This window comes from Paramisgurnus dabryanus, chromosome 15 (assembly GCF_030506205.2).
Source record: "Paramisgurnus dabryanus chromosome 15, PD_genome_1.1, whole genome shotgun sequence".
In the NCBI taxonomy this organism is placed as follows: domain Eukaryota; kingdom Metazoa; phylum Chordata; class Actinopteri; order Cypriniformes; family Cobitidae; genus Paramisgurnus; species Paramisgurnus dabryanus.
Genome location: NC_133351.1, coordinates 24,791,311 through 24,815,748, shown reverse-complemented (window position 1 = coordinate 24,815,748; position 24,438 = coordinate 24,791,311). Strand labels below are relative to the sequence as shown.

Sequence of the window (24,438 nt, the reverse complement as noted above, 5' to 3'; positions counted from 1 at the left end):
AATGCAAAACTGAATAAGAAAGCAATTTGCTACATTTCTACAGTAATATTTTAATGAAATATTTTTTACATCTTAAATTTAAATGCTATAAAACAATTGGACAATTGGACCGGCCATATCTGTCCACAGTCGAGTAGATTAGCATGACTGTTGTATCGTATAGTGAATGGTGTGTATACAAATTCTTGTATTTTGGAATTATACATTGCAAAAAAAAAAAGTATAATAAATGACATAAAATATTGACGAATTCTTCATCATGTCTGATTCATTCCAGTAACATATATTGCAGTGAATTATACTGTAAACAGAGATGTGTCCTTGTTTTACACACGAAAAGATTGTATTATGCTACATGTTGTTAGTGTTTTTTAGGTCATTGCTTTGTGTGACTTTCGGCTGTCAACCTTTGCTGGTGTTTTGGAAGAATGAGTTAATTTGAGACCTGAATAAAGTGTTTTGGTAGTTGTAGTGCATTTTGAATGTGAAATGAACTGCTTTGCCGTGTGACCTAAGTATTGAGAAATGTGTCCTATCGTCTGTAAAAAACTGTAAGTGGGCAAACCGTAGATGCGTGCTCGGTGGCTCCAGTTCATTGTCGACGTCGAGCCATGATTTCAGGCCCACCCGAAAAATCCTGAACTCAGAAACTCCACAATTCAGTTCATAGTCTTTGTAACATGTTTCGGGAATACCTTTCTAACTTATGTTTAAAAACAATTCTATGAATTGACTTTACACTGACTTGTACCTTATTTATACTCTGGTTTGTTTTCACTTGTAGTGGCTTCACTATCTATCCAGCAGAGTGTTGTGCCAAAGCCAGAAGAAGAGATTGCCATTGACATAGAGGAAGAGGAGACCCCCGCTCCTTTCCCCAAACCTGAGCCAGAATGGGATGGCACAGAGAAGGTTTGTTTTCAGTAAACGTAACTACACATATGCAGTAAAAAGTAGTAAAAACAAACCTCTTGACAAACACAAACAGTACACACACTTAGTCCAATATGCCATTATGACTGTAAAACTCTTCATAAATGCCAGATGTCAAAGAAGTCCAAACGAAGGTCTTCTAAAAGGAAAAAACGCACAGCAGCTGATGAATCTGCAGATAATGTTATCGATTGGTGGTCTAAGTATTATGCATCAATGGAAAAGGTCCAACTGGTAAGATTCTAAACTTTAGTAAAAATATCATGGAAGCAGAAAATGGCCCGTTTATGATTTGTCTTGTTTATGTTTACTAGTCTTTTACAATTCTTCATTCTTAGGCTAAGCAGACAGAAAACAGTCCATTTCCTCTGCTCTTCGAACAAGGTGAGAGACTTCTGAATTTATTACAGACAGTGAATTCATATCTTGTTTTAGCTTTAGTCCGACATGCTCATGTTATGATGCGTTTCAGTGGTTCCACTGGAAAACATTGTCTCAGAAGGAGTGACCACTCTGGGTAAGAAAACCTTGATAATTATAAATAATAAAAGTCTATTGCATGGTCCTTAACCTTGATCTGGCAGTTTTATCAATAATGCATACAGTTTGCACAATGCCTTTGAAAAGTCTCATGTGCAAACCTTCAAAATGCTACATTCACAAGGGATCATGTGATATTTTGCAATCAGTTCTAGGACTTTTCCCACTTGAAATTATTCTAACAGAATCCTGGATTATCTGTTTCACACTGTCCATACTTAACAAGGGCTTAAAGGTATTGCAGAGGATTTTCTTTTTCCTGGTGAATCATCAAGACTATTGGTCCTCCTAGTTGTCAATCAGGAGTGTTGCGTAATTGCATTTTTAAAAAAAGTGGAGAAGGCGGTTCTTTTCTAAAATTCGAAAAATCCTCCGCTATACCTTTAAGAAATAACCATAGGTATTCAGAATCTGACGTTTCACACTGTGCATTCCTAAACCCTAGGTTAACCTTTCATTTGCATATTTGCGATGTCAACAGTCATAATTGGATAAAAAGCGATGTCAAACTAACTGAATTAAAATAGCGTGCTGCCACTTTAAATAACCATTTGTTTTGCGCTTCCATGTCAGTAAGAGAAAAGGTCAAAATGTGAATCGCTCTTGGCTGTTTTAAGCCCCCTGGGATGTCATTTTTAATCGAGGGGCAACCTTACGATCTCTCTGATGAAGCCAATACGGAAGTGACTTAAACTGCAATTCATTGACTGTCCGCTTGAGGCTGGCTCCAAAAGGGAGTCAATTCCCATAGACCACCATGTTAAAAATGCCCAACTTTAGTAGAAAATAATATGTTTACAGCCTGGTACAAAAAGTGTTTTTGGTCTGTATAGCTATTTTTGCCCTTCATGACAACTGTGAGGGGGGTGAATTTTTTTGTAACTCATCCGTTTAAATTATATTAAGCCTTAACCTTCTGCATAATTAAGGGCGTGGCCACTTGAGTGAGGGGTGAACGGCCACTGCTGTCACTAGAATCGAGCTAGGTGGGCGTGGTTTCAGCAACCAGCCACCTCAGCTTCACCCATGTCCCGCCTTTTTACCCATTTTCGGTTTTCCGTGAGTGATTCGTGGTGACGCACGGCCAAGATGGTGACGGCAGGCTTTTGCGGGTTTACCCGCAAAAGCAGCGGTAACCCTGCTTTGGAGCAGGGTTTCATAACACTAGGTTAATTTCAAGGATAAACCCACTTTTAAATTACAAGTTTGAAACTCGCCTTAACCCAGGGTTAAAAGCCGGGTTTAGAACGAAGATAACCCGGGGTTAAGTGCAGTGTCAAAAGCCCAGTGTACTAATGTGCACTTCTATTTCTTGTGTTTGCATACATATAGTTAGTTTAGCTATATCCGTTTAAATTTGTTGCAGTTTATTTTGGCAGTAAGAAGTTACAGTATTCACTTTTCAATTAGTTTTAATTAGTGATGCACCGATGTATCGGCCGCCGATATATATCGGCCGATTTTTGATGAATTTGAAACCCTGGGCATATCGGCAACAGCACGAGAAAGGCCGATACCGATTGTTTATTAATTAACCGCATAAAGGCAAGGAGTTGCATGTCTGTTGCATAATCCAGCATTTTTAACAATAATTATCAAAATAATTTAAATACTTCCCAAAACAAAATAAGTTATATAAATTATAGTTTGTCAGACATGCGATGAGGGGAAAAAATCACATAGTTACTCATTCACGTGATCCATGCGGTCTAGAGTATTTCGGGAAAATGTCTGCGGTCTAGGCTTTCTTCAAAATCTCGGATAAAGACCAAAAAAATCACCATTTGCAAAGATGGTTCTGCAGAAATATCAAGAGGAGGTAGTATTTTAAACAAGTGTTTAATATTGGTATCGGCATCGACCAGAAGTTGTCTGTTTAAATCGGTATCGGCCCAAAAAAATCCTATCGGTGCATCCCTAGTTTTAATGTTTCAGTAACTTACAATAGTTATAATGAAAGAGGAGTTACAATACTATATATCTTTTACTTAACCTTAAACATACATGTTCACTAATTATGAACTGTGTGCAAGTTATTTTTTTATTATGTCTAGCTGCAGGTTTTAAGGACAGAAAAAAAGAGATAAACTACAAAAAGATTGCAGAACAGCCCAACCTTGCAACATTACAGGTAAAGAAAAATATTTAATTACAATGCTTGATTCGCCAAATAATGTCAAATGAAATTTAATAAACTAAAATCTCACTTTGAATCATTCTAGATATATGACAAAGAACTGGAAGCTGAATTTGGACCCTTTGACGACTGGGTTAAAACCTTTCCGCTCTCTCGAGGAAAGGCCAATGATGAGGACAGCTCTGCTCATGAGAGATTTGTTGGAAAGTTCAAGGTAAACTGGTTTTTGCATGCATGGAAATATTTTAAGATCTCATGATGTACACTAAAAATTCTCATCACTTATTTTACCACCAGGGCAAATTCTGTCTCTACAAGGTACCAGAAAAAGAGGATGAGAGGGAGGATGCGTTTAAGATTAATCAGGGTATTTCTTCCAACACTGCAGTGGAGGTCCTAATCCGAGTGTACATAGTTGCAGTAAGTGCCTACTTTACTTTATACTACATTATATAATATATATATATATATATATATATATATATATATATATATATAAAATAACATTGTAATAATGAAAATATTACAATGAGACTATGTGGCCATGAGAAATCAGAGCAAGAAAGTCCTTCTTGTTATATACTATGACGTACAGCTTTGAAAATCTGTGACCTGAATACATGAAGAGCTCCGATGCAAAAGCAAAAAGTCATAGATAATCATATTAACCAAATGCTCTCTGCATGTATTATACGCTCATTAAATGCTTTCACCTCAAATCTGCTTAATCCCAGTCTCAGGCCATTCAGAAATACTGCTTTGTTGGCAGAATTTGTTAAACGCCACCTCAGTCGTTCAGTTTTTTTCCCCTTGTAAACTTTCATATTTGGTATGTCCACCTTTTGCACCTGATCATGCCCCTTATATCCTATACTGGGCATTTAAATGTTTTCTGATATCATCCAGGCCTTTAACTTGCACCCAGCGGACCCAGATGGTAAAGCAGACCCTTACATAGTACTTAAACTGGGAAAACATGAGATCAAAAAAAGAGACGACTACATCCCAAAGCAGCTTAACCCAGTTTTTGGAAAGTGAGTAATGTAATTAATTGATGGCATATTACTGTTTGAGGTGAATTGGCTCATTCTCCGTCTACTGCTGCATAGGTCGTTTGAAATTCAAGCTACTTTCCCCAAGGAATCCCTGCTAACGGTTGTCATCTATGACTATGATACCGTCGGCGGGGATGATTTGATTGGAGAAACGGAGATCGATTTGGAGAACCGCTTTTACAGCAAGCACCGTGCGACCTGTGGTCTGCCAACCGAATATGCCACGTAAGTAATTTCATTTTACGTAACTCACGTTCTCGATCACTTGATAGTTTGACATTTTTTTTTATAAATGTCACCTCACCTAGTGAGGGTTACAATGCATGGAGGGACTCGTGCAAACCTACGGAGTTGTTGATTAAGTTGTGCAAGGACAACGGACTGGACAGTCCTCGTTTCACTCCCGGACGAATTTCAATCGGGAACAAAGTCTTCACGGGTAAAACTCTGTTTGTCGATGAAGGTAAGTCTGAGTCACAACTAAATCACATCATGAAACAAATGATGATTGTCTCTTAATAACCGAGGGAACTATGTGGTACAACATCACAGATCAGATGGTGGAGTCATACGAACATCTGGCTTTAAAAGTGCTACACAGGTGGACAGAGATGCCAGGCATGGGATGCAAGCTTGTCCCAGAGCACATCGAAACCCGCACTCTGTACCTTAAGAACAAACCAGGATTGGACCAGGTAATGTATGTTACTTTTGACTAATGAATGGTAACTTTGGTGCATTAAATTACTAGAATTGTGTATGTGTGTGTTTCCCAAGGGCCAGCTGCAGATGTGGGTAGACATATTTCCTATGGATATGCCTCATCCCGGTCCTCCTGTAGACATCTCCCCTCGCAAACCCAAAGGGTTAGTGAAAGACCTCTAAAACCAGCATGCAAATCATTGTAGTGGGTTGTGCTATGAAATGTTTAATTCAATTTTTTGCATTTTTCCATGAAGCTATGAACTGAGAATTATTATCTGGAACACTGAAGATGTCATACTGGAGGACACCAACTTCATAACAGGACAGCAGTCCAGTGACATTTACGTTAAAGGGTAAAATTTAGTTCATCTTAAAAAACACAGAAAAGGTTAAAGACATCTCGTGGCAATTTGTACATATTTGACGAGGTGGTTAATTTGTATTAATACAACCACATTAATACATTTTGTACAATGTGCCTTGACCCCTGTGACGTTGGGGTTAGGGGTGGGGTTTTGTTATTAAAGTTTTTTTATGATAATCGTACGTTTTTGCACAAATAACTTTGTCTGAATTCATACAAATTAGCCAACTTGTAAAATATGTACGAATTCTTGTGAGATCAGGCTGTTAAAGCTCACTTCACACACCCTATTTATAGTCCGAGCTCCTGAAGCCGTACTGTAGGTGGAGCGATTCACAAACAAGCAACACACACAAAACATAATCCCACTATCTCTGGACAACTTAGGATTCACTACATGTTCATGTCATTTACATTATATGCACTTACTTGCCAATTTCCAACAAAACGCAGACATTTGAAGCAGTTTTACTTACCGCCTGTGACTCATGACCCAGTTGGGACTGCCCCATTTCAACAAAATCCAGCATTAAACAAACACACATGCAATAATATTACGCAGTGCCCAAAATTTGTCCCCTGCTATTTTCGGGCACTGCGTAATATCATTGCACCTTCTGCAGCCATGGTACGGCAGCAAAGTCCTTGATAATTACACCAGAATGAGAGTATAGTTAGCCAGCATATCAGCCTAGAAAATCGCAACTTTTATTTTTCCATTTGTCTTAGGACACGAAGTAACTACAGAAGAGTCAAGTTTTAAATAGGAAAAATATCCAAACTCTTTTTTTGAGCGTGATGCTAAAGGGTCTAATCAGATTCAATGGATTATGCTAAGCTATGCTAAAAGTGGTACTGCTAGACCTGGAGATCGGCTGAATGGATTCCAAAATGGTAAAAATCAAATGTTTAACTCTAGGGAAGCTGGAAAATATGCATATTTTCAAAAAAGTGGAGTGTGCCCATATAAGGACCTCCACTGTACTTCCTGCACTGAAATTGCCCATAAAAAGCAAGATTGTTACATATGTACAAACGTTTCACACGTACGTTTCATGATCAAAAATACCAAGTCTAATGTTGTGTCTTATGTTCATTCAGTTGGTTAAAGGGGCTTGAAGATGACATTCAGGAGACAGATGTTCATTATAATTCTTTGACTGGAGAGGGTAACTTCAACTGGCGCTTCGTGTTTCCATTTAACTACATGCCGGCTGAGAAAGTGGTGGTCATACAAAAGCGAGATAACATTTTCTCTCTGGACAAAACCGAGCTGAAGATGCCTGCTGTCCTCATAATGCAGGTGTGGGACTTTGAGAGACTTTCTTCCGATGACTTCCTGGGTAAGAAAAGTGCTTGTGCCAAGCGATTACCATTACAAACATGCTAGGAGTGTCTTATGGAATTTGAACTGGTGGACAGTTTTGTATTGTGTCAGATTATGGTCTTTACATTTGTATCTTTTACCTGTGAAAACCTGGCTTAGAAGTAGATGTTGATATTTTTCATTTTCACCTTAGGCTCAGTGGAGTTGGACCTGCATAGGTTTCCACATGGTGCTAAATCTGCTAAAGCTTGTAAGATGGAGATGCTGACAGAAAGCATGGAAAACATCTCTATCTTCCAGCAGAAACGCTCCAAAGGCTGGTGGCCCTTCACAAAAGCTGGAGAAATTACAGTATGTGCATTTAGCTCTTTTTAAGTTTAAATTTAACTCAGCATCTAAATCTATATATGAGGAGCTCACATGCAAAAGCCTCTAAACAACCCCACCACAAAAATGATATGATGATATTAATCAAATGCTTTCCACAAGTATTATATAAAGAGCTCAGATGCAAAACGCTCCAAGTGTGCTGATATGTTTTTTTGTAAATTAGCATTTTTAATCATACCCTTAATGGATTCTGCTAACAAAGCAGTATTTCTGAATGACCTGAGGCCGGGATTAAGCGGATTTAAAGTGAACGTATAATGCGTGCCGAGAGCATTAAGTCAATATCATTATCAGATTTTTGATGAAGATGGCATTTAAGCGTTTGTACCTGAACTCCTCATATTTTCATTTAATACTTTCACTTCAAATCTGCTTAATTCCGATCTTTTTAGTGGTTTTGCAACTGTTTACTATGTCTTGTTCAAATTAGTGGATTATTTTAAAATTGGATGCTACTGAACCTAAACACAAAAGCCTGATAAAAAAAGCTCATTTACAAGAAAACATGGCACTTCATAGTAAGGAGGACCACAAGAGTCATGCAAAATGTAATAAAGAACTTCAATATTTAATAACTACCTGGACAATAAAAATAGCAATTAATACATTGGATTAAAAATTCATTAATTAATCTATAAATAAATAGACAAAGTTACAAAAACAATCATTATGTAACATTTTATTAGGCAATAAAAAGTGAGATTATAAAAATAATGTAAAAATGAAATATTAATCCATTAATAAATAGTTCAAATTAATATAACAATTTACAAAAACAACATAAAACACTCAATAAGTTCATCATTTTAAATTGCATTTACAAATTCTTATTTAAATAATGGAATTTCAAAATGTTTTTTTAAGCGATTTAAAAAGAGAAATAAATAACTGGATTAATAAATTGAACAACAAATACAGGTTTAAATTAGGCATTTAAAAGGGCATTTCCGTTTAACATTTCTGTTTTCATTTTCCCGATGGTTTTCCTTATTCTTTTCGTTAATTCAATTTGCTTTTCGTTTTAGCCTCTCTATTTAGCTTTTCCGTGACTCTTTGGTCCTCATCCGAGATTTATAAATCTGCGCATGATGTACAATCAGAGCCAATCTGCGAGCTTGTTAAATCCACCTGGCCATAGCTAATTTGCATTTCTCATTTGAATATTTGCAAGGACCCAAAGAGTCACGGAAATGAAACGGAAATGCCCGTTTAAATGCCTAATTTAAACCTGTATTTGTAGTTCAATTTATAAATCCAGTTATTTATTTCTCTTTTTAAATCGCTTTTTGAAATACATTTTGAAATTCCATCATTTAATTAAGAATTTATAAATGCAATTTAAAAAGATGAACTTATTGAGTGTTTTATGTTGTTTTTGTAAATTGTTATATTAATTTGAACTATTTATTAATGGATTGAACCACTAGGCAGTGGCCTAGTGGTTCATGTAGGTTGTCTACAAACCGGAAGGTTGGTGGTTCAATCCCTGGCTCCACTGGACCAAGTGTCGAGGTGTCCTTGAGCAAGACACCTAACCCCAGCTTGCTCCCGACGAGCTGGCTGGCGCCTTGCATGGCTGACACCGCCGTCGGTGTATGAATGTGGGAGTGAATGGGTGAATGTGAGGCTAATTGTAAAGCGCTTTGGATGGCCATAGGTCTGTTAAAAGCGCTATATAAATGCAGTCCATTTACCATTTATAATCTCACTTTTTTGCCTAATAAAATGTTACATAATGATTTTTTGTAACTTTGTTATTTATTTATAGATTAATTAATGAATTTTTAAATAAATGTATTAATTGCTATTTTTATTGTCCAGGTAGTTATTAAATATGGAAGTTCTTTATTACATTTTGCATGACTCTACTTAGTGAACCCTTTGTAGCACATACGTTACTTAGTGAACCCTTTATTAAGCAAAAAATACCCATTCATAGGTTTGGTATCTGCAGTTTCTACAAAAAAATGTAAAAAATAGTATTGAAACTTTTTTTAGGGAAAGGTGGAGGCAGAGTTCCACCTGGTAACAGCTGAAGAGGCCGAAAAAAGTCCAGTTGGCCGTGCACGCAAGGAGCCAGAACCTCTGGAGAAACCAAAGTAAAATACGATGATTGATAATACGCACACATTACCATTAACATTATCATTATATATTTACATTATCACACATGACCTAATCACAGCAGATCTTGTTTTCATAGCAAATTTTGGGTCACGTGGACAGTTCTAATATTAAATTAAATGTTTTCTTTTTTCTAGTCGGCCAGACACATCCTTCTCCTGGTTTATGAATCCATTCAAGTGCTTCTTTCACTTAATCTGGGGGAACTACAAGAAGTACATCATTATAGGCCTGCTTCTGTTGATCCTGATCGTCTTCCTGGTTCTTCTCTTTTATACCCTGCCAGGAGCACTTAGTGCTAAGATAGTCAATGGATGATCACATCTGACCCCAAAATACTGACTGGATCCACCAGAGAAGGACATTATTAACTATATAATATTAACCAATTCATTTTTGTTGTTATTGCTTTAGTGCAATGGAAGCTTGTGGGTAGGATGCAATGAAAGCACTGCAGGCAGTTGGGCTACCCAGAAGCATACAGGCAGATTTTAAGGAACACTCCATCACTCGGTATGATACTGCAACATTAATAGTTTAATAACATTTCAACTCCATAAAACCACAGACAATCAGGACACTGAATATTAAAATAATCAGTTTATAACTGTAGGAAGCTAATAGCGTTTATCACATCCTACTTAGTGTAAACTATATTAAACCTATTCTACTACAGAGATTTGAATGAATGAACACTTGCCTGAATACAATTATACAAAACAAGCGAGTACGTCCTCAAAAGCAGTATAAATGTTTTAGTGTACTTCTTAGGCTTTGTGAAACACTGTGTATTCTCTTGAATAATATTGTCTTTGAATCATTTATCATATTCTATCATTAATGCTCATGTTTAAATAATTCATGTAGATGTAGTTTTGATTTATATATAATACATTTGGACTGTTTTATTGTTTAAGTTATGTGACATGTTCCTTAAAGGTGCAGTGTGTAAATTTTAGGAGGATTTATTGACAGAAATGCAATAGCTACATTATCAGTGGTGTATTAAGACCTTGCATAATCAATGTAATGAACAAGCAACAGTAATATTTGTAATAACATCGTTTTACTATAATTTCTTCATTAATCTTCGCAAAGAAACCGTAATTGCTTGACTAGGGATGCATAACAATTTATCGCGATTAATCTATAGCAGAGTAAACAAACACTTTTATATCATATATGTGTATGAACTGTGTATAGTAATTTTTGTATAGATAAATGCACACACATACATGTATATATTTAAGAAATGTTTACATATGTATATACATTTGTATATTTATGTATAATTTATATTATATATCAAAACTTAATATATTAAAATTATACATGCATGTGTGCATATTTATATATGCATAATAATTATACACAGTTTACACACATATATGATGTAAACAAAAACTTTTATTCTGCTATTATTAAGGGTTTCGATCAAAATTAAGTCACAACCTCGAACTTTGAATAAAAAAATTGAATCGTTGATGCTGCCACGTCCCCATGTCACGTCCGGTCGGCTTGCCAAGTGGGAAAAAAAACGTGTTGTGCTGCGAGTCAACCTCCTATAACTTAATTAGCTACAGTTAGTTAAAAGATAGCATGTCAGATGCAGGAGACACCACACAAGCTGCTCTTTACATGGGAAACAAAAAACAGCAAGCGCCTCCCACCTTCAGCTGAAATCAGAGCATGCGTGCACAGCAGAGCGGCGTCTGTGACAGGACCGGACGTTTCTCTGAACTTAGATCCGTTTAAGTTTCACAACAACTTATTTAAGTTGCTTAAGAATTATGAAAACAGCATTTAAGCATGACTTATTGGGGTATAGTCTCACAATCTCGTCAGACGGTAATAAAAGCACGTTTTTAAGGTGCAAAGTACTGACAGATGTTCATCTGACAGGAAGTTTTGTTTTATCAGGTATGTGCGTGTACCATATTTTTCCACTGGCAACACGACTAACATGACAGGGCATCTCTGGGTTCAAGGTCAGATATTATATTTCACAAAAGTCTAGTCTAAAAATGGCATAGCATTTAAAATCAAGAATCGAATCAAATCGAAAATGTAATCGAATCGAGGATTTGGAGAACCGTGACACCCCTAGCCATTGAATAATCACAATTAATCGTTATTCATCCCTACTGGCTACACTTTTGCTGTCTCAGACGATGACATGTTTGTCCTGTGCCGCCCACCGTAACTTCTCTATGTAGCTACTTCAAAGAGAGGGGTGCGCGGTGGACTAGATGCCGCTTAAATTTACACACTGCACCTTTAAAGCTCCAACTCTCCTTTCTTAATATATAACATTTGTACCTTTAATGCACTTTTTGTAAGTCATGTTGTAGTCAAGTGAGTAACACTTTAAAAAAAGTTTCATAGTAGTTAATGCCTTAGCTACCATGACCTAACAATGAGCAACATATTTTTACGACATTTATAAATGTTTATTGTGCATTTAATAACGTTACTTGATAGAAAATTTGATTTAAAAAAAAATGGTAAATAACATTTACTAAAAGAAATAAGTTCTGTAAGTATTGCTCATTGTTAGTCCATGTAAACTAATGTTAACAAATCTGGAAACCTTATTGTAAAGTGTTACCAAAAAGTAAACACTACCAAAACTAAGCAACCTCTTTGTTTTCTTTTCTCTCTAATACTGAAACATTTATTGTTTAATATTCTGTCAGAAAAAATTACCAACCACAACCGTTTCCTGAAACTAAAAACTCTATCTGCTTCTTCACACATGCAGCTGGTAAACTGCCAATCTGTTCAAAATCTAACAAGCTAATATGTTAATGCACACTGAATACTCATTTAGAAAGCACTGACATTCAGCAATTATTAATCATAAAATAATGCAACAGTCAGCCCGTATAGTTGTCATGGCAAATAAACATGGACCAAATCATCATTTCAACAGTGACAGTGTCTTCAACCCTGATGTGCTATCATCGTGCTACTCTCGGCCCATATAATGCTGCATTTCTACGAAGGCTTCTCGAATCATAATTACAGTAAACAAGAGCCAGCATAACCAAATTGTTATTAGAAATAATATGACAGTACGAAACCGGTGTAGTAACAGTAATCGACGAATGTATCCTTTTACCAGAACAGTCTAATTCCGCTTCATTTACATAAACGTGAATAAAATGTGCTGAGGTGTTTCTGAAAACAAGAGAAGCATCACAGGAAGATGTTGTCGTCATGCTTGCAGATACTGCATGAGCAATGGTTATTTAGCATGTCTCCATTTCCGATGTGTGCACAGCGTATGACTTGGCGTTTGTGTTCATAGTTTCGGGAAAATGGTTGCTTTGCTTTTGATTTGACAATAACCTTTGTGAAACTCCGCCAACGGTTCGACTTCACCTGAAGGGCCAATGTGCGAGCCCCAACCCTAACCATATTTTTTAAAGAATCCCGAATGACCTTCATTAGCTTGTTCAGGTGTGTTTAAATAGAGATGGTGCTAAACTTTATCATTGATACATTGATCCAGACGTTCTGTGCTGAGATCCCGCCTGGATCGGATCCTCATTTATGCTGTGCGACTGCGATGAACTCGGTCCCAGCTGCAAAAGCAGGTTATAAGTTCCAGTCTCAGCGATTCCCCTTCTGAACGCAAGCCCACCGCGCTGCCCCGTCATCCCGCCTCGCCTCCGGACGGGAATCAGACCGGCGTGCTGGGCGGGTGTGCCCTGCGCGGGACCGCCGTTGAATTGTGCAGCCTGTGAGGCCATCAAGCAGGCTTGTAATTTGCGCTTGGCACGCCAGCGGGCCACTCGAAGGCGGGTTTTTTCCCTTCTCTCTCTTACCAGGTCTGCCAGAAGAGCCTGCGGTAGCGTCTGCTCCACTTCACGTCGCCTGTTTGTGTTACGCCCTCGGTTTGCGTTGCGCCCTCTTAGCTGAGTTCGGGTGCGTTTAAATTCATCATACAGATTAAGGTCCTTGCGCCTCGGACGCACCTGTTTTTGGACACCTGCAACGGACAGCTGGGAGTCATCATCTAAATATGAAGAGCAGAGAGAAAAAAATATAAATTAAGTAATATATAAAGCAACAAATAAGATAACAGTTAGATCCGGCCCTTTAATTTGGTATAGTATGGGAACAGCATGGGGACGACAAGGCTTCACGTCTGTGTTTGCTGCAGCGTTTCAAGTTTTTCCACTCCAGTTTCCAGTTAAAGTGAGAAAAATAGAGTTACAAACAATGCTTTAAGCTGTTGTCCATACATGAAAAGTTGACCCCCCCCAAAAAAATAAAACTATATATATATAAAAAATTAATAAAACAAGCTTCACCAAATAAGTTCTTAGATTTTCCAAAAATATTTCCTCTTATAACCATTCGATAATGCTCTTAAACAATGGGTCTCAAACTTTTTGGTGTGCTGCCCCCCTCCTTGTGTAGGGTGCATACCTTTGCAGTCCCCCCCCAAAGAAAATTCATGACATAAAACAATCTCCAACTTAGAATTTGCATTAAAATAAAACATATCAAATTATACAATTCATTACTGTTGTTTGGTAGCTAATTTGTATAAATTACATAAAACCGTGCCCCCCCCAATAGGGGCCTGCCCCTAGTTGAAAACCACTGCTCTAAAAGAGGTTTAATGGAAATTTAGTTCACATTAAAAGATTTTCGCATACAACAGATCAGTTAAAATTCTGTGAATAATGCCGTTTCGAAATGTGGCTTTCACAGTAGGTTGCACTTTTGTATCAGTCAGCTTTTTCCAAAACAAAAATTGTGACTAATTCCCAGTACTACTAAGTAACTGACAGTGTTTATGTCACATCCGCTGTGAGTTTCCTGATAACACGTACCTGCTTATCATTTTTAGGTCATGGGTAGATAGACATGTTTTTGAAGATTTGCAACCATTTAACATTTTTGCTTGCTGTTCAAAATAACATTCTACACACTAGACAAAGATATCAATTTATTTAACCAATGCACAAGAACAGACAAGTACCACACAGGTAAACATTTCCAGACAATTTTTTTGTTTTAACTACAAACATTAATAGGTGTTTAAAATGATTACAACAAGGTGACCAGTTATATAATCTGGATTTATACATTGCTTTAATGTCTGTGCGGACTTAAACATTGTTGCTACCCTACATGTTAACTACAATAAATAATGTCAACTAACATAAATAATGTCAACTTCTAAACAACAAATCATTTAGATATTAAATATAACTTTGTAGTTCATTTATTCCAATCAAAATGATAACACTGACATTTTTACTGGACATTGGGGGACGGCCTGCCTGGGGCCCAGCGCAGGAAATCTTTTATACATTTCTCCGCTTCAGCTTCTGTGGGAGCATGAAGGGCTTTATTCCTCATGGCGGCAGCTGCATGTTAAAAGAGATATAAAAAGTAAGACATTGTATTTAATCTACTAAGACAAAACTACAAAATTGCATTAGGTATTTACATTCTACAAACCTCAATACAAAAATCTTAATTGTCATAAACATCTGTACTAACTATGTTACCAAACAGACAAACTTTATTGTACATGCGCAATACTCCATAAAGCCATTTCAATATAAAGGTGAACCTTTAATTAAAGAAACCAACTGTATTTAAATATAACCTATTTGTTTATAGTTTATTTGCTCCACTTTATATTAAAGAGCACCTATTTTTCAAGATGTTTGGACCCTACAATGAAAAACTCCACCCACTCCTTAGACAGTCTCTTTGGACATGCCACTTTAATTCTCTTATCACTGTGATGTCACACTGATAAAGCCCCACCCACAGATACTGACTAACAGTCCTGCATTACCATAGTTCCTGCTCACAGCAATTTGTACGTTATCCGCCATATCTTAATAGAGAAACACTACTGTCTCATACTGTATTCACAAGAATCAGATCTATTTTAACTACAATCTCTCTTGGTAAGGGAGTAAGAAGCTGTAGCTCATTTGCATTTAAAGGTATAGAACGCCATAAAGGTTTACTAAAACGGTGCACTTTACCCTCTCCATCATTAGTGGACACGCCCCTTACTGCTGATTGGCTTCAAGTGTGTTTTGGTACTCGGACCGACACCCTTTCCTAAAGTGTTTTTCTCCATTACCGCTTATCCATTATTTTACCAAATTATTCCAATAATTTCACATGTACCTATTATCAGTGTTCCAACATGTGTTTTATTCAAGCCTCGCTTGTCTCCTCTCCCACACCAGTTGAGCTTTTTAGCTACGCTGGATCCCAAAACTTTGGCACAAATTCTTGAAACAGTTTTTCTCATAGTGTGCCCTCCAATGGTAGACAATTTGTTCACCTGGAACAGAGATTAAATATAAAATGTAAATTTTTTTTGCCTTTAATAATTGGTATGAGGACACTTAGTCTCCAATTAATCTTACCAACTTCTGCATCACTTCTCTGTCCCTAAGTTGTAGGTCTAATCGGTCAAGATCATCCATTGACGTCACAGGTAGGATACAATCCTCATCATCTTCCTCCTCCTGCAGTAAGGGTACTGGGCATCTATTCCCCAGCATAGCCTGAACCAATGCAGTCAGGTGACTGAGTTTTATACCCATCTCTCCTTGCAACTCCAGAATAGCCCTCTCTACAGCTGCAATACCACAGTTAAATCGAGTAAATATAAAAATGTCAAATTTGATTAATTTGTTTATATAATAAATTAAGCAATTAAACTTACGGGTACATGGATTTGTTTCGAAACTCCCAGGACTCATTTCTCTCACATCAGAGATGGCTACAAAAACAAATGTGTACATGTTAAAAGACGTGTTGCGTAACAAAGATGAATTTCAGAAAGCATCAAAAAGAAATGTAGGAAGTATTGGCAGTTGATAACTTATTTTAAAAACTTCAAAAAGGCTTTGATTAAAAAATAGATGGAAAACGCTTTTATCAAGTGCTTGTGATAAACACAGACCATTTTTTTATACATTTTTCTTTTAAGAAATTACACATTTTAATTAAATGAAAAAGGTAATATGTAAGCAGCAGTTGGTTCTTTAGTTTTGTCCCCACACTGTAAAAATTCCTTGTTGCACTTACATTTTTAAGTTTAATCAACTTGAAATTACAATTAACTTTCTTGCCTAGTGAGGATTTGCTTTAAATTATAAAAAATAAAGTTTAAATAAGCTTATTGAACTTTTTATTTATTTATACTGTAGCAACTCCTCACTAGTCAAGAAAGTTGAAATCAATTGTAATTTCAAGTTGATTAAATTAAAAAATTTAAGTGCAACAAAGAATTGTGTCAACCCTGTTACCATCAACCCTGTTACCTTTGCACTAGTTATGTACTTTATAAGCATAAATTAAGTCTTAGAGTAACATGTTAAAGCTGCATTGCACAATGCAATATATTACCATTTAAAATATTCTGTGTTAGGTTTAAATTTGCTAAATAAAATGTAAAAAAAAAACAATGTGACCCTATGATAAATGTAAAAGTATATACAGCTGCCATTTAGAGTTTTAAAGAAAAAGTAAAGATGCTACACTCACCTGTTTATGATGAGTGACTCTTGACATGACTCGCATCCCAGTCATGGAAACGACTGATGAAGTCAATACTTCACAGCCTCATAGAAAAATCTGTTTTTCATTGTTTTTTCTTTCATTCTAAAACGTTACATTATAAAGACGCATGTATTAATATTCAGAAGAAGGGATTGTAATCAGTTTATGTGGCTCATTCTCAGCAATGGACGCCCTGATTATTTTAAGGTTGGTTAGGGCTAAACATTCAAAATGATTTTCAAATCCACTAGTTAAAAAAATACAAAAAATAATAATTTACTAAAAAGTTCTTCAAATACACTGAATACTACAAATACACAATAATGCAAAGAAACTACGTAACAGGGTTGAATGGAATTTTACAGGGTTCTTCCATCATTTATTTACCGATTTACTTTTTTTTTAAGATTAACATATAACCTCAATCTAGAAATGGGAGGTCCCAATTCCAATCCTGTTCCAGCCTCCAACATGTCTGCATGTATATATACCAATTCTTAGCCCCGCAGGGAGTGCTGCAAAACCTGAAAGCGAGTTAACATTTAAGCACTTCTGGTTCCAGTGTCCTAATGTTTTTTGTATGGGGCTTTAGTAACTCCTTAAATAAGATTGTGGGTTAACATAGGCCCAAGATGTTTTCACGTTTTATTCTACAACATAAAACACACCAGTAATACACCCACTTTAAAGTGTCTTTAAAAGGGTGGTTGCTACCAAGTTGCTCCATGGGACTACCGACTTTGTCAGTGACTTTTAACATCATCACGCATAAAGATCTCAAAAACAGCGCAAAATGGGCACAATTCCCAACAAACATTCATCCACAGAGTATTTCCTTATCAGGGAACATGTTTTCAAATGTGTTTATTAAAGTTTAAAAGAGCTGTTGGAAGCTCGTTGGTGATAAAGTTGATGTCAAGTGACCGTAGTGTAGTTTGCAAGTAGCCTAAGCTTTTAATTTCTAGTAAATGCATTGTAAGTTGTGTTCATTTGTAATGATGATCTTGTTGGGCAAAATGTGTAAGCGTCAAAAACTTTTGTTAAAAAGTAGAGCTTATTTTTCCTATAATCCAAAAGTTTTGGAGAGAGAGTGTCCCGCTAACTTCTGGGTTGGCCAAAAAAAATATGTCAGCTCTATAAGACCCTTTTACTTTTTTTACACAATGATGACATGGCAACGTATGCGCGCGCAGTTTGGCAACGGAAGTGTCGCAAAAATCAGCAGTGAAGCAACACGGGGAGAGAAAGTTATTTAAATAAAGTTGACTTAACAACTTTTTCAACACAGCTACCAGATCCGTGTACTATAGTGGAGTGGATAAAAGACGTTAGCAGATGACCAAATATAAAGTGGCCAGATCCATATCTACGTATATTAGTGCAACCAAATGCTACAACCACACATTTTGATGCTGGGAAACCGTTTTAATAAACTTTCTGAGTTGCTAACACATTAGAACCAATGGGGAATGACACCACTTCTGTTGTCAAAATGCGCGCGCAGGCTATTTGATCACGTGGGCTGTAAAAGGGTCTATTTGCTGGTTGAGATATTAAGGAAGGAAGGTGGTCCTTTTGCGAAAAGGTTTGGCAAATTGTACTAGAACATTCATATAAACAACAATGCATACACGCAAAGAATAAACATCCATGTATCGCGACACAGACTTGGGAAGACCATGTCTTCCTCACACTTCTGGATTACCACAGTCTTTTCTTTGAGGCTAAAATATATTGTGAATTAATGGACTTTTAATTCACATTTCGGCAAAGTGCCACAATTGCAACCTGGTGGAGCCACACCATAGATGTAACCACTGGTAGGTGGCATGGCATCCTCTCAAGGGATTTGTCTCAACCGCTTTGCATTTTGTCCTGATCCTGAATTACGAGGACCATCAGACCAGATTCAGGATTGTCCGTTGTGCAGGCAATTATTTCGAAAAACAGTTCTGCTCCTTCGGCGTGCTTTTGCCTCTCTCCACTTCTTGCGCCTCAACCTCTGTGCCTTCTCACACAGGTCACCAATTCTCCTCCTTTTCCCTGCCTCAACATCTCTCTTCCATCTTTCTCGCTCCCTGTTGAGGTACTTTTCCCTGCGAACAGGATCAGCATCCCTTCTCGCCCTGTACTCTCTCTGTTTCTCAGCAGGTGTTTTTTCCATTACAGTGTCTGTAAAAAGGAATCCAATATGAAGACTTGCTCAGCTTCTTCATATTCCAAATGCACAGATGTTTTTAAAACTCTGTATGACTTAATGAATCATATGCAAAGTCAAATGTCATATTTGTTGATTTATTGATATATAATGAAGTAATACTATGTTGATATGGCCCTTTTGCATTGATGTGGTTCTGTAGTAAATGTAGACCTTAACTCTGAAATGTCAAATTCATAAAGGCTTTAGTTTTTAAGTTTTAACAGGGTTGAAGTTAAAAATAACGGCTGAGCTAGCAAATATCATTGTACCACAACATAAATATTCAATCAATATTTTTGGTTTCTGAGGTAAGAAACAACCATAAAATAACCAATGAGCAGTTTTTACTATTTCCCCTCTTAATTTATCATTACGGTTCTCTGTAATATTTTAAAGAAAGCAAATATCATAGTCACAGTAACACACTTCTAAAGTTTATAGTCTAAGCTTTAATTATGTTTAAATTGTGTTTTTTTTTTTACTTTTTTAGGTAGATAAATTGGTTGACCTGCGGTGTCTGCATTAGTAAATAATTCCCAGCAAAGGCAGACGCAAAAAGGGAGTGAGGCTGAGGCCTGGTTGAGCTTTTGGTCAAAAAGATGTGTTTTTTCCTCAGATTTCAAACCCATCTTTCTTCCGATTCAGCTATAACCGTTTTATAACGAGATAACAAACAGTGCATTTTATTCTGTTGCAATGACCCCTTAATGCCATAAAAATCCATGCGAGACTTTATAATCCACATCAAAACTGATGTTCTTAATCTCATAATTAGATTGAGACTTTAGCCTGGACAAGACAATTACAAAATAACAAACACCCTGTTCAAGTTGTACTTGTGTAACCAGTCCTGACCGAAGCCGTTTTCTGTGTGTAACTGAAATCAACGAGCAGTCTGGCATAAAAGTCAGGCGCTAACAAGGAGTGAGGTTTACACTTTGCACAGCTTTCACTCAATAGCTGTCCTCCTTTGTGCTTGCAGTGCTTGTTCTGGTCAATTACTTTGTTCATCTATATTTTCATTATCTGACACGGATGATCTGACAACATAAAAGTATTTGTTGACTTTATTACTGATATCAGAGTGCCGCAGGGATGACACATTTTTGTATGCAAACCCAGAAGTTAGCGGGACACTTGTTCCCCCACAAGTTAATCTTCACATGAGAATTTTGAAGTGTAAATGCTAGAAATAAAAAAGCCTAATTTAGTGAAGACTAACTTGAAGGACCAAACATGTAAGTGTCATAAACTTTCGTTATACAAAGAGCTTATTTTTCGCTATAATCCAAAAGTCTATGGATAAAATAAATGGGCTTTTTTGAGAGGAAACCAGTTACCCGCTAATTTCCAGGTTAGCCTCTAAAAGTAAATCATCCCTGTGGCACTCCATTGTTTACACCAGTTCACAGTTATGGTATGGAGCGGGAAACATGGTCTAAGTAGGTGACCAATCACAACAGACCAGTTTGGCCTGTTCGACCAATCAGAGCGTTTCCGAAGAAGGGGCTTAATAGAGACTGGAACTACAGTGTTTACAGACAGAATGGAAAAAGAGGTGCTGCAAAAATGTCTTTTTTTTAACCTTTTCAAGGACACCAAAAACAGACTCCTTTAAGATAACAAATGTCAGCAGATGATTTTATCACACCAGTCTCATGCTAAAACAGATACATGTTTGACCATGTAGTTTTTTTTATTTTGAAGACCAAGCTTAACATAGGAAGAATTTTATTGATGATTATTAACACAAACATGTTCAAAAGCAGACATATGGGTTTGACACTTTGTATTAGTGTAAAGCTGTGATCCTGTGGGATAACACTTATTAAAATAAACATATTAAAGCTTAAGTATGTGATTTTTCTATGTTAACATACTTTTTATCTTAGCTTATTATGGATAGAGAATGATGAATATGTTACTTTTCTTATGTTGAACGCTATGAAAACATTGTTTCCAACCAATGTTATAGGTTGAGTGGTCAAAAAATCAGTTTGAAAACAATGAGCAATGTTTGTTGTTTTTGTGATGCAAAAATAACATACTTCCGCTGTAATTTAATAATATAGTAAGTATTAAAATACTTACAGGTGGATGGGTCCAAACCGACGAAGGCTGGGATTGTAAGTTCTGCTGAGGTGCTTGGACTTTGAAGAGCCTGAAAGGATCCAGGTAGATCTAGTGGGACCCCAAGGTCAGGTTCCCCCACTTGTTGTTGAAGTTCATGGTTGGGATATTCAAATCTTGAACTGCTGGCTGCCTCTGAGGGTTCATCCTTCACACAGACAATCTCAACCTCAGGCTCCTCCTTTTTTATCTTAAATGATGGTGCTCCAAAGTTCATTCTAGCTGTAGTTTGGGATGGATCATCAGTCATCATAGATGTCGAGAGCATACCGGTGTCTGGCATGTCTGTGTGCTCAGTACAGGTATCTGATGAAGTCAGAGGGTTTTGACCCCATATTGGATCACTAGTCTCAGATAGCAGGCCTTGACTGTCCACCAGTTGATGGCTTGAATGATCAACTGCAGAAACAAAATTAGTCAGGTTTAGTTTCTGTTGATTTGAGAGAAGAACGTGGAATTATATAATGCTTTCAATCAAGTCATGTAAATTAAAGGATTACTTTACTTTCATAAAAAAATCCAGATAATTTACTCACCCCTATGTCACATGTTTATGTCTTTCTTTGTTCAGCAGAGAAGATTTTTTTTTTTTTTTTTTTAGAAAAACATTCCAGGATTTTTCTCCATATAGTGGACTTTTAGGAACCTCAACTGTTTACAGTTTCAATGCAGTTTAAAAGTGATCTAAACCAGAGGTCCCCAACCACTGAGTCGTGGACAAGTTGCCACCGGGTCGCAAGAACGTCCCGAAATAAAAATTGTATAATAGTTATAATAATGTAATAAATAAATAGTATAATAATGTAATAGCTTAATCGGTATTTTGAACTTTAAGAGCCGACTTGAAATAACATAAATCATTTCCCTTTTTGTACAGAGCACTTTCTCTTTTTCGCTCTCTCTTTATCTCTACCAGCGTAGAGTGATCACATTGCTGTCATTAGAGTTTGATCACACAGACAGTACTTCTAAAACACAAACAACTTCAGAATTATCCAGCGATCGTGGCACCATGCTTAAAACAAACTCTTTTACAGCAGTAATCCTATTTTAACGGCTACACTTTTAATGTAGGTTTAAAAGGAACCTAAACCGTCCTGTGTCAATCATCATTAAAAGCATATGGTAAACGGGAGTCTCTGTGCCTCCGCGCCTCTTCTTCTGGTATCTCTCCTCCTTCATTGCATTTTTCTTCTGTTCTGTTACTTGAACTTGGGGCTCGAGCCCGACCAAGATTCAAGCTGCCCTCGAGAACAGCAAGCCAAGTTCGTTTATCATTCATTTTTAAGATTAAATGGGCAGGCAAACTGAAACAATGAAAGTAAAAAAAACTATCCACCAAAATATTACACGTCTATTAAAAATATAATATAAATAAAGGAATTATTAATTTTCCCAATGCATAGTTGTTTGATCTTTCTTCCGTTTAAAATGTTATACATTTCGCAAAGGAGGATTTTCAGTCTCATTTATAGACCGCTCAAGCTGCACTGAAACTGTGGTTTTAAACTGCATTGAAGCTGTAAACTGTTGAGGTCCACTAAAGTCCACTATATGGACAAAAGTCCTGGAATGCTTTCCTTAAAAAAAACTTAACTTTCTTCTGAACAAAGACAGATATAAACATCTTGGATGACATGGGGGTGAGTAAATTATCTGATTATTTTTTTAGGAAAGTGGAATATTCCTATAACATTCACAATACAGAAGTTATTAAAGAGTCTAGTTTAGTTTTTCGTTAAAATGCATCATATAGAATATATCAGCATAACATCCACCACAAACCAACCTGTTTTTTACATAGATATTATACAGTACTATGATAGTTATATATGGATACATCAATGCTTTACACATCATTTAATATATTGTGTGTATTTATAAATACAGCTGTGGTAAGCATTATAACCAATAAACATCACTTGATTGTGTTTGGGATATGTCAAGAATAGCAAATATGTGGGTCATTCCGATTATGGAGCAGTACAATTTCACAACCTCATCAGTGAGGATATATCGACGAATATACAGAGTAAATATTTTCAAATGTAAGATTTGGTTTGAGCAGATATTGACACACAGTATAAAGTGTATGACCTTGACATCAGCATACTTCTGAAACTCTGATAAACCCTTTACACATCCTAAACAAATCAACACTGTTGATAAGCTATACTGCTTCACAGGTATAACCCAGTGACTAACTAGTAATTGCTTGCTAAGTACACTGTTTATATCAAGAGAGTCTGGGTTGTTGGTTTTATACCTTTGTGGGCTGATGAACCATGGATCTCTTCAATATGGATATCACTAATATGATTCTCACTTCTCATTGGCTCCTGTACATTTTGAGTTTTAGACACGTGCATATGCTGTCTAACCCATGAAGGTCCAGCAACAGGGGCAGGTTCAGTAACTCTAGGTCTGATGCCCGGGTTTGAGGCTTTTGCACACATAGACACCGTGTTTGTTGGCCCTCTTTGTGTATGCACGCCTACTGGTTGTGTCATATCTCCGTGGTACAGTCTGTTTTGATCTTTAGCAGTCAGCACGGTTATGTACTTGCGCATTGTTTTCATCTGGCTGCGGGACGTCTCCAACATCCTCCTGATGTTCTCATTTTCCTTTTCTTTCGTGTTCATCTCCCGTTTGATCTCCTCAAACTTGAGGCCGACCACTCGGATCATCTCCCCCAACACGGTTTCCACCGCCACGTTCACTGCTTTCTCAATGACGGCGCCCATCTGGCCGCGCATAAGAGAGATGGTCAGATTCACATCCATGACGAACGTCAAGCTGAACGACGAGTCGATTAACGGATATCTGAGCAGCTGTGTGATAAGCTGAAATGATTAAAGTTTGATTTATCGGTCAGTATTTAAGTATATTTGTGTAAAACAAAATCCGTTCGCTAGATAAACACTCAGGCTCCGTCCGCCATTGGTCACGCAATGACGTCACACAGACTGAGAGGAA

At 36.9% G+C, this 24,438-nt stretch overlaps 2 protein-coding genes across 5 annotated transcripts in view; one reads left to right on the top strand and one right to left on the bottom strand.

The window, feature by feature from the left end:
* Positions 1–12,063, top strand: part of fer1l6 (fer-1 like family member 6) — a 27,480-nt gene extending 15,417 nt beyond the window's left edge. Inside the window, exons 26-42 of the mRNA XM_065292854.2 lie at positions 785–912; positions 1,045–1,167; positions 1,272–1,317; positions 1,406–1,450; positions 3,528–3,604; positions 3,696–3,824; positions 3,908–4,030; positions 4,517–4,644; positions 4,720–4,890; positions 4,974–5,128; positions 5,218–5,360; positions 5,443–5,531; positions 5,625–5,723; positions 6,836–7,077; positions 7,255–7,412; positions 9,450–9,550; positions 9,713–12,063. Coding sequence (XP_065148926.1) covers positions 785–912; positions 1,045–1,167; positions 1,272–1,317; positions 1,406–1,450; positions 3,528–3,604; positions 3,696–3,824; positions 3,908–4,030; positions 4,517–4,644; positions 4,720–4,890; positions 4,974–5,128; positions 5,218–5,360; positions 5,443–5,531; positions 5,625–5,723; positions 6,836–7,077; positions 7,255–7,412; positions 9,450–9,550; positions 9,713–9,893 — 2,138 coding nt within the window. The 3' untranslated portion in view covers positions 9,894–12,063. The remainder of the gene's footprint in view (positions 1–784; positions 913–1,044; positions 1,168–1,271; positions 1,318–1,405; positions 1,451–3,527; positions 3,605–3,695; positions 3,825–3,907; positions 4,031–4,516; positions 4,645–4,719; positions 4,891–4,973; positions 5,129–5,217; positions 5,361–5,442; positions 5,532–5,624; positions 5,724–6,835; positions 7,078–7,254; positions 7,413–9,449; positions 9,551–9,712) is intronic.
* LOC135782518 (uncharacterized) lies at positions 10,092–24,438 on the bottom strand. Of its 4 annotated transcripts, XM_065292856.1 has the most exons (7): positions 23,729–24,438; positions 21,424–21,861; positions 16,294–16,350; positions 15,992–16,206; positions 15,747–15,906; positions 14,846–14,962; positions 13,460–13,596 (listed from the first exon to the last, which is right to left on the bottom strand). In XM_065292856.1, exons 1-6 carry the CDS (start codon positions 24,243–24,245, stop codon positions 14,850–14,852), a joined length of 1,500 nt encoding a protein of 499 aa, XP_065148928.1. In that variant the 5' UTR covers positions 24,246–24,438; the 3' UTR covers positions 13,460–13,596; positions 14,846–14,849. The 4 variants fall into 4 exon arrangements, 3 of the variants coding, with proteins under 3 accessions (XP_065148930.1, XP_065148928.1, XP_065148927.1); XM_065292855.2 differs by lacking the exon at positions 13,460–13,596 and having other exon boundaries at positions 13,619–14,962; XR_012335166.1 differs by lacking the exons at positions 13,460–13,596; positions 14,846–14,962; positions 15,747–15,906 and adding an exon at positions 17,118–19,304 and having other exon boundaries at positions 16,150–16,206.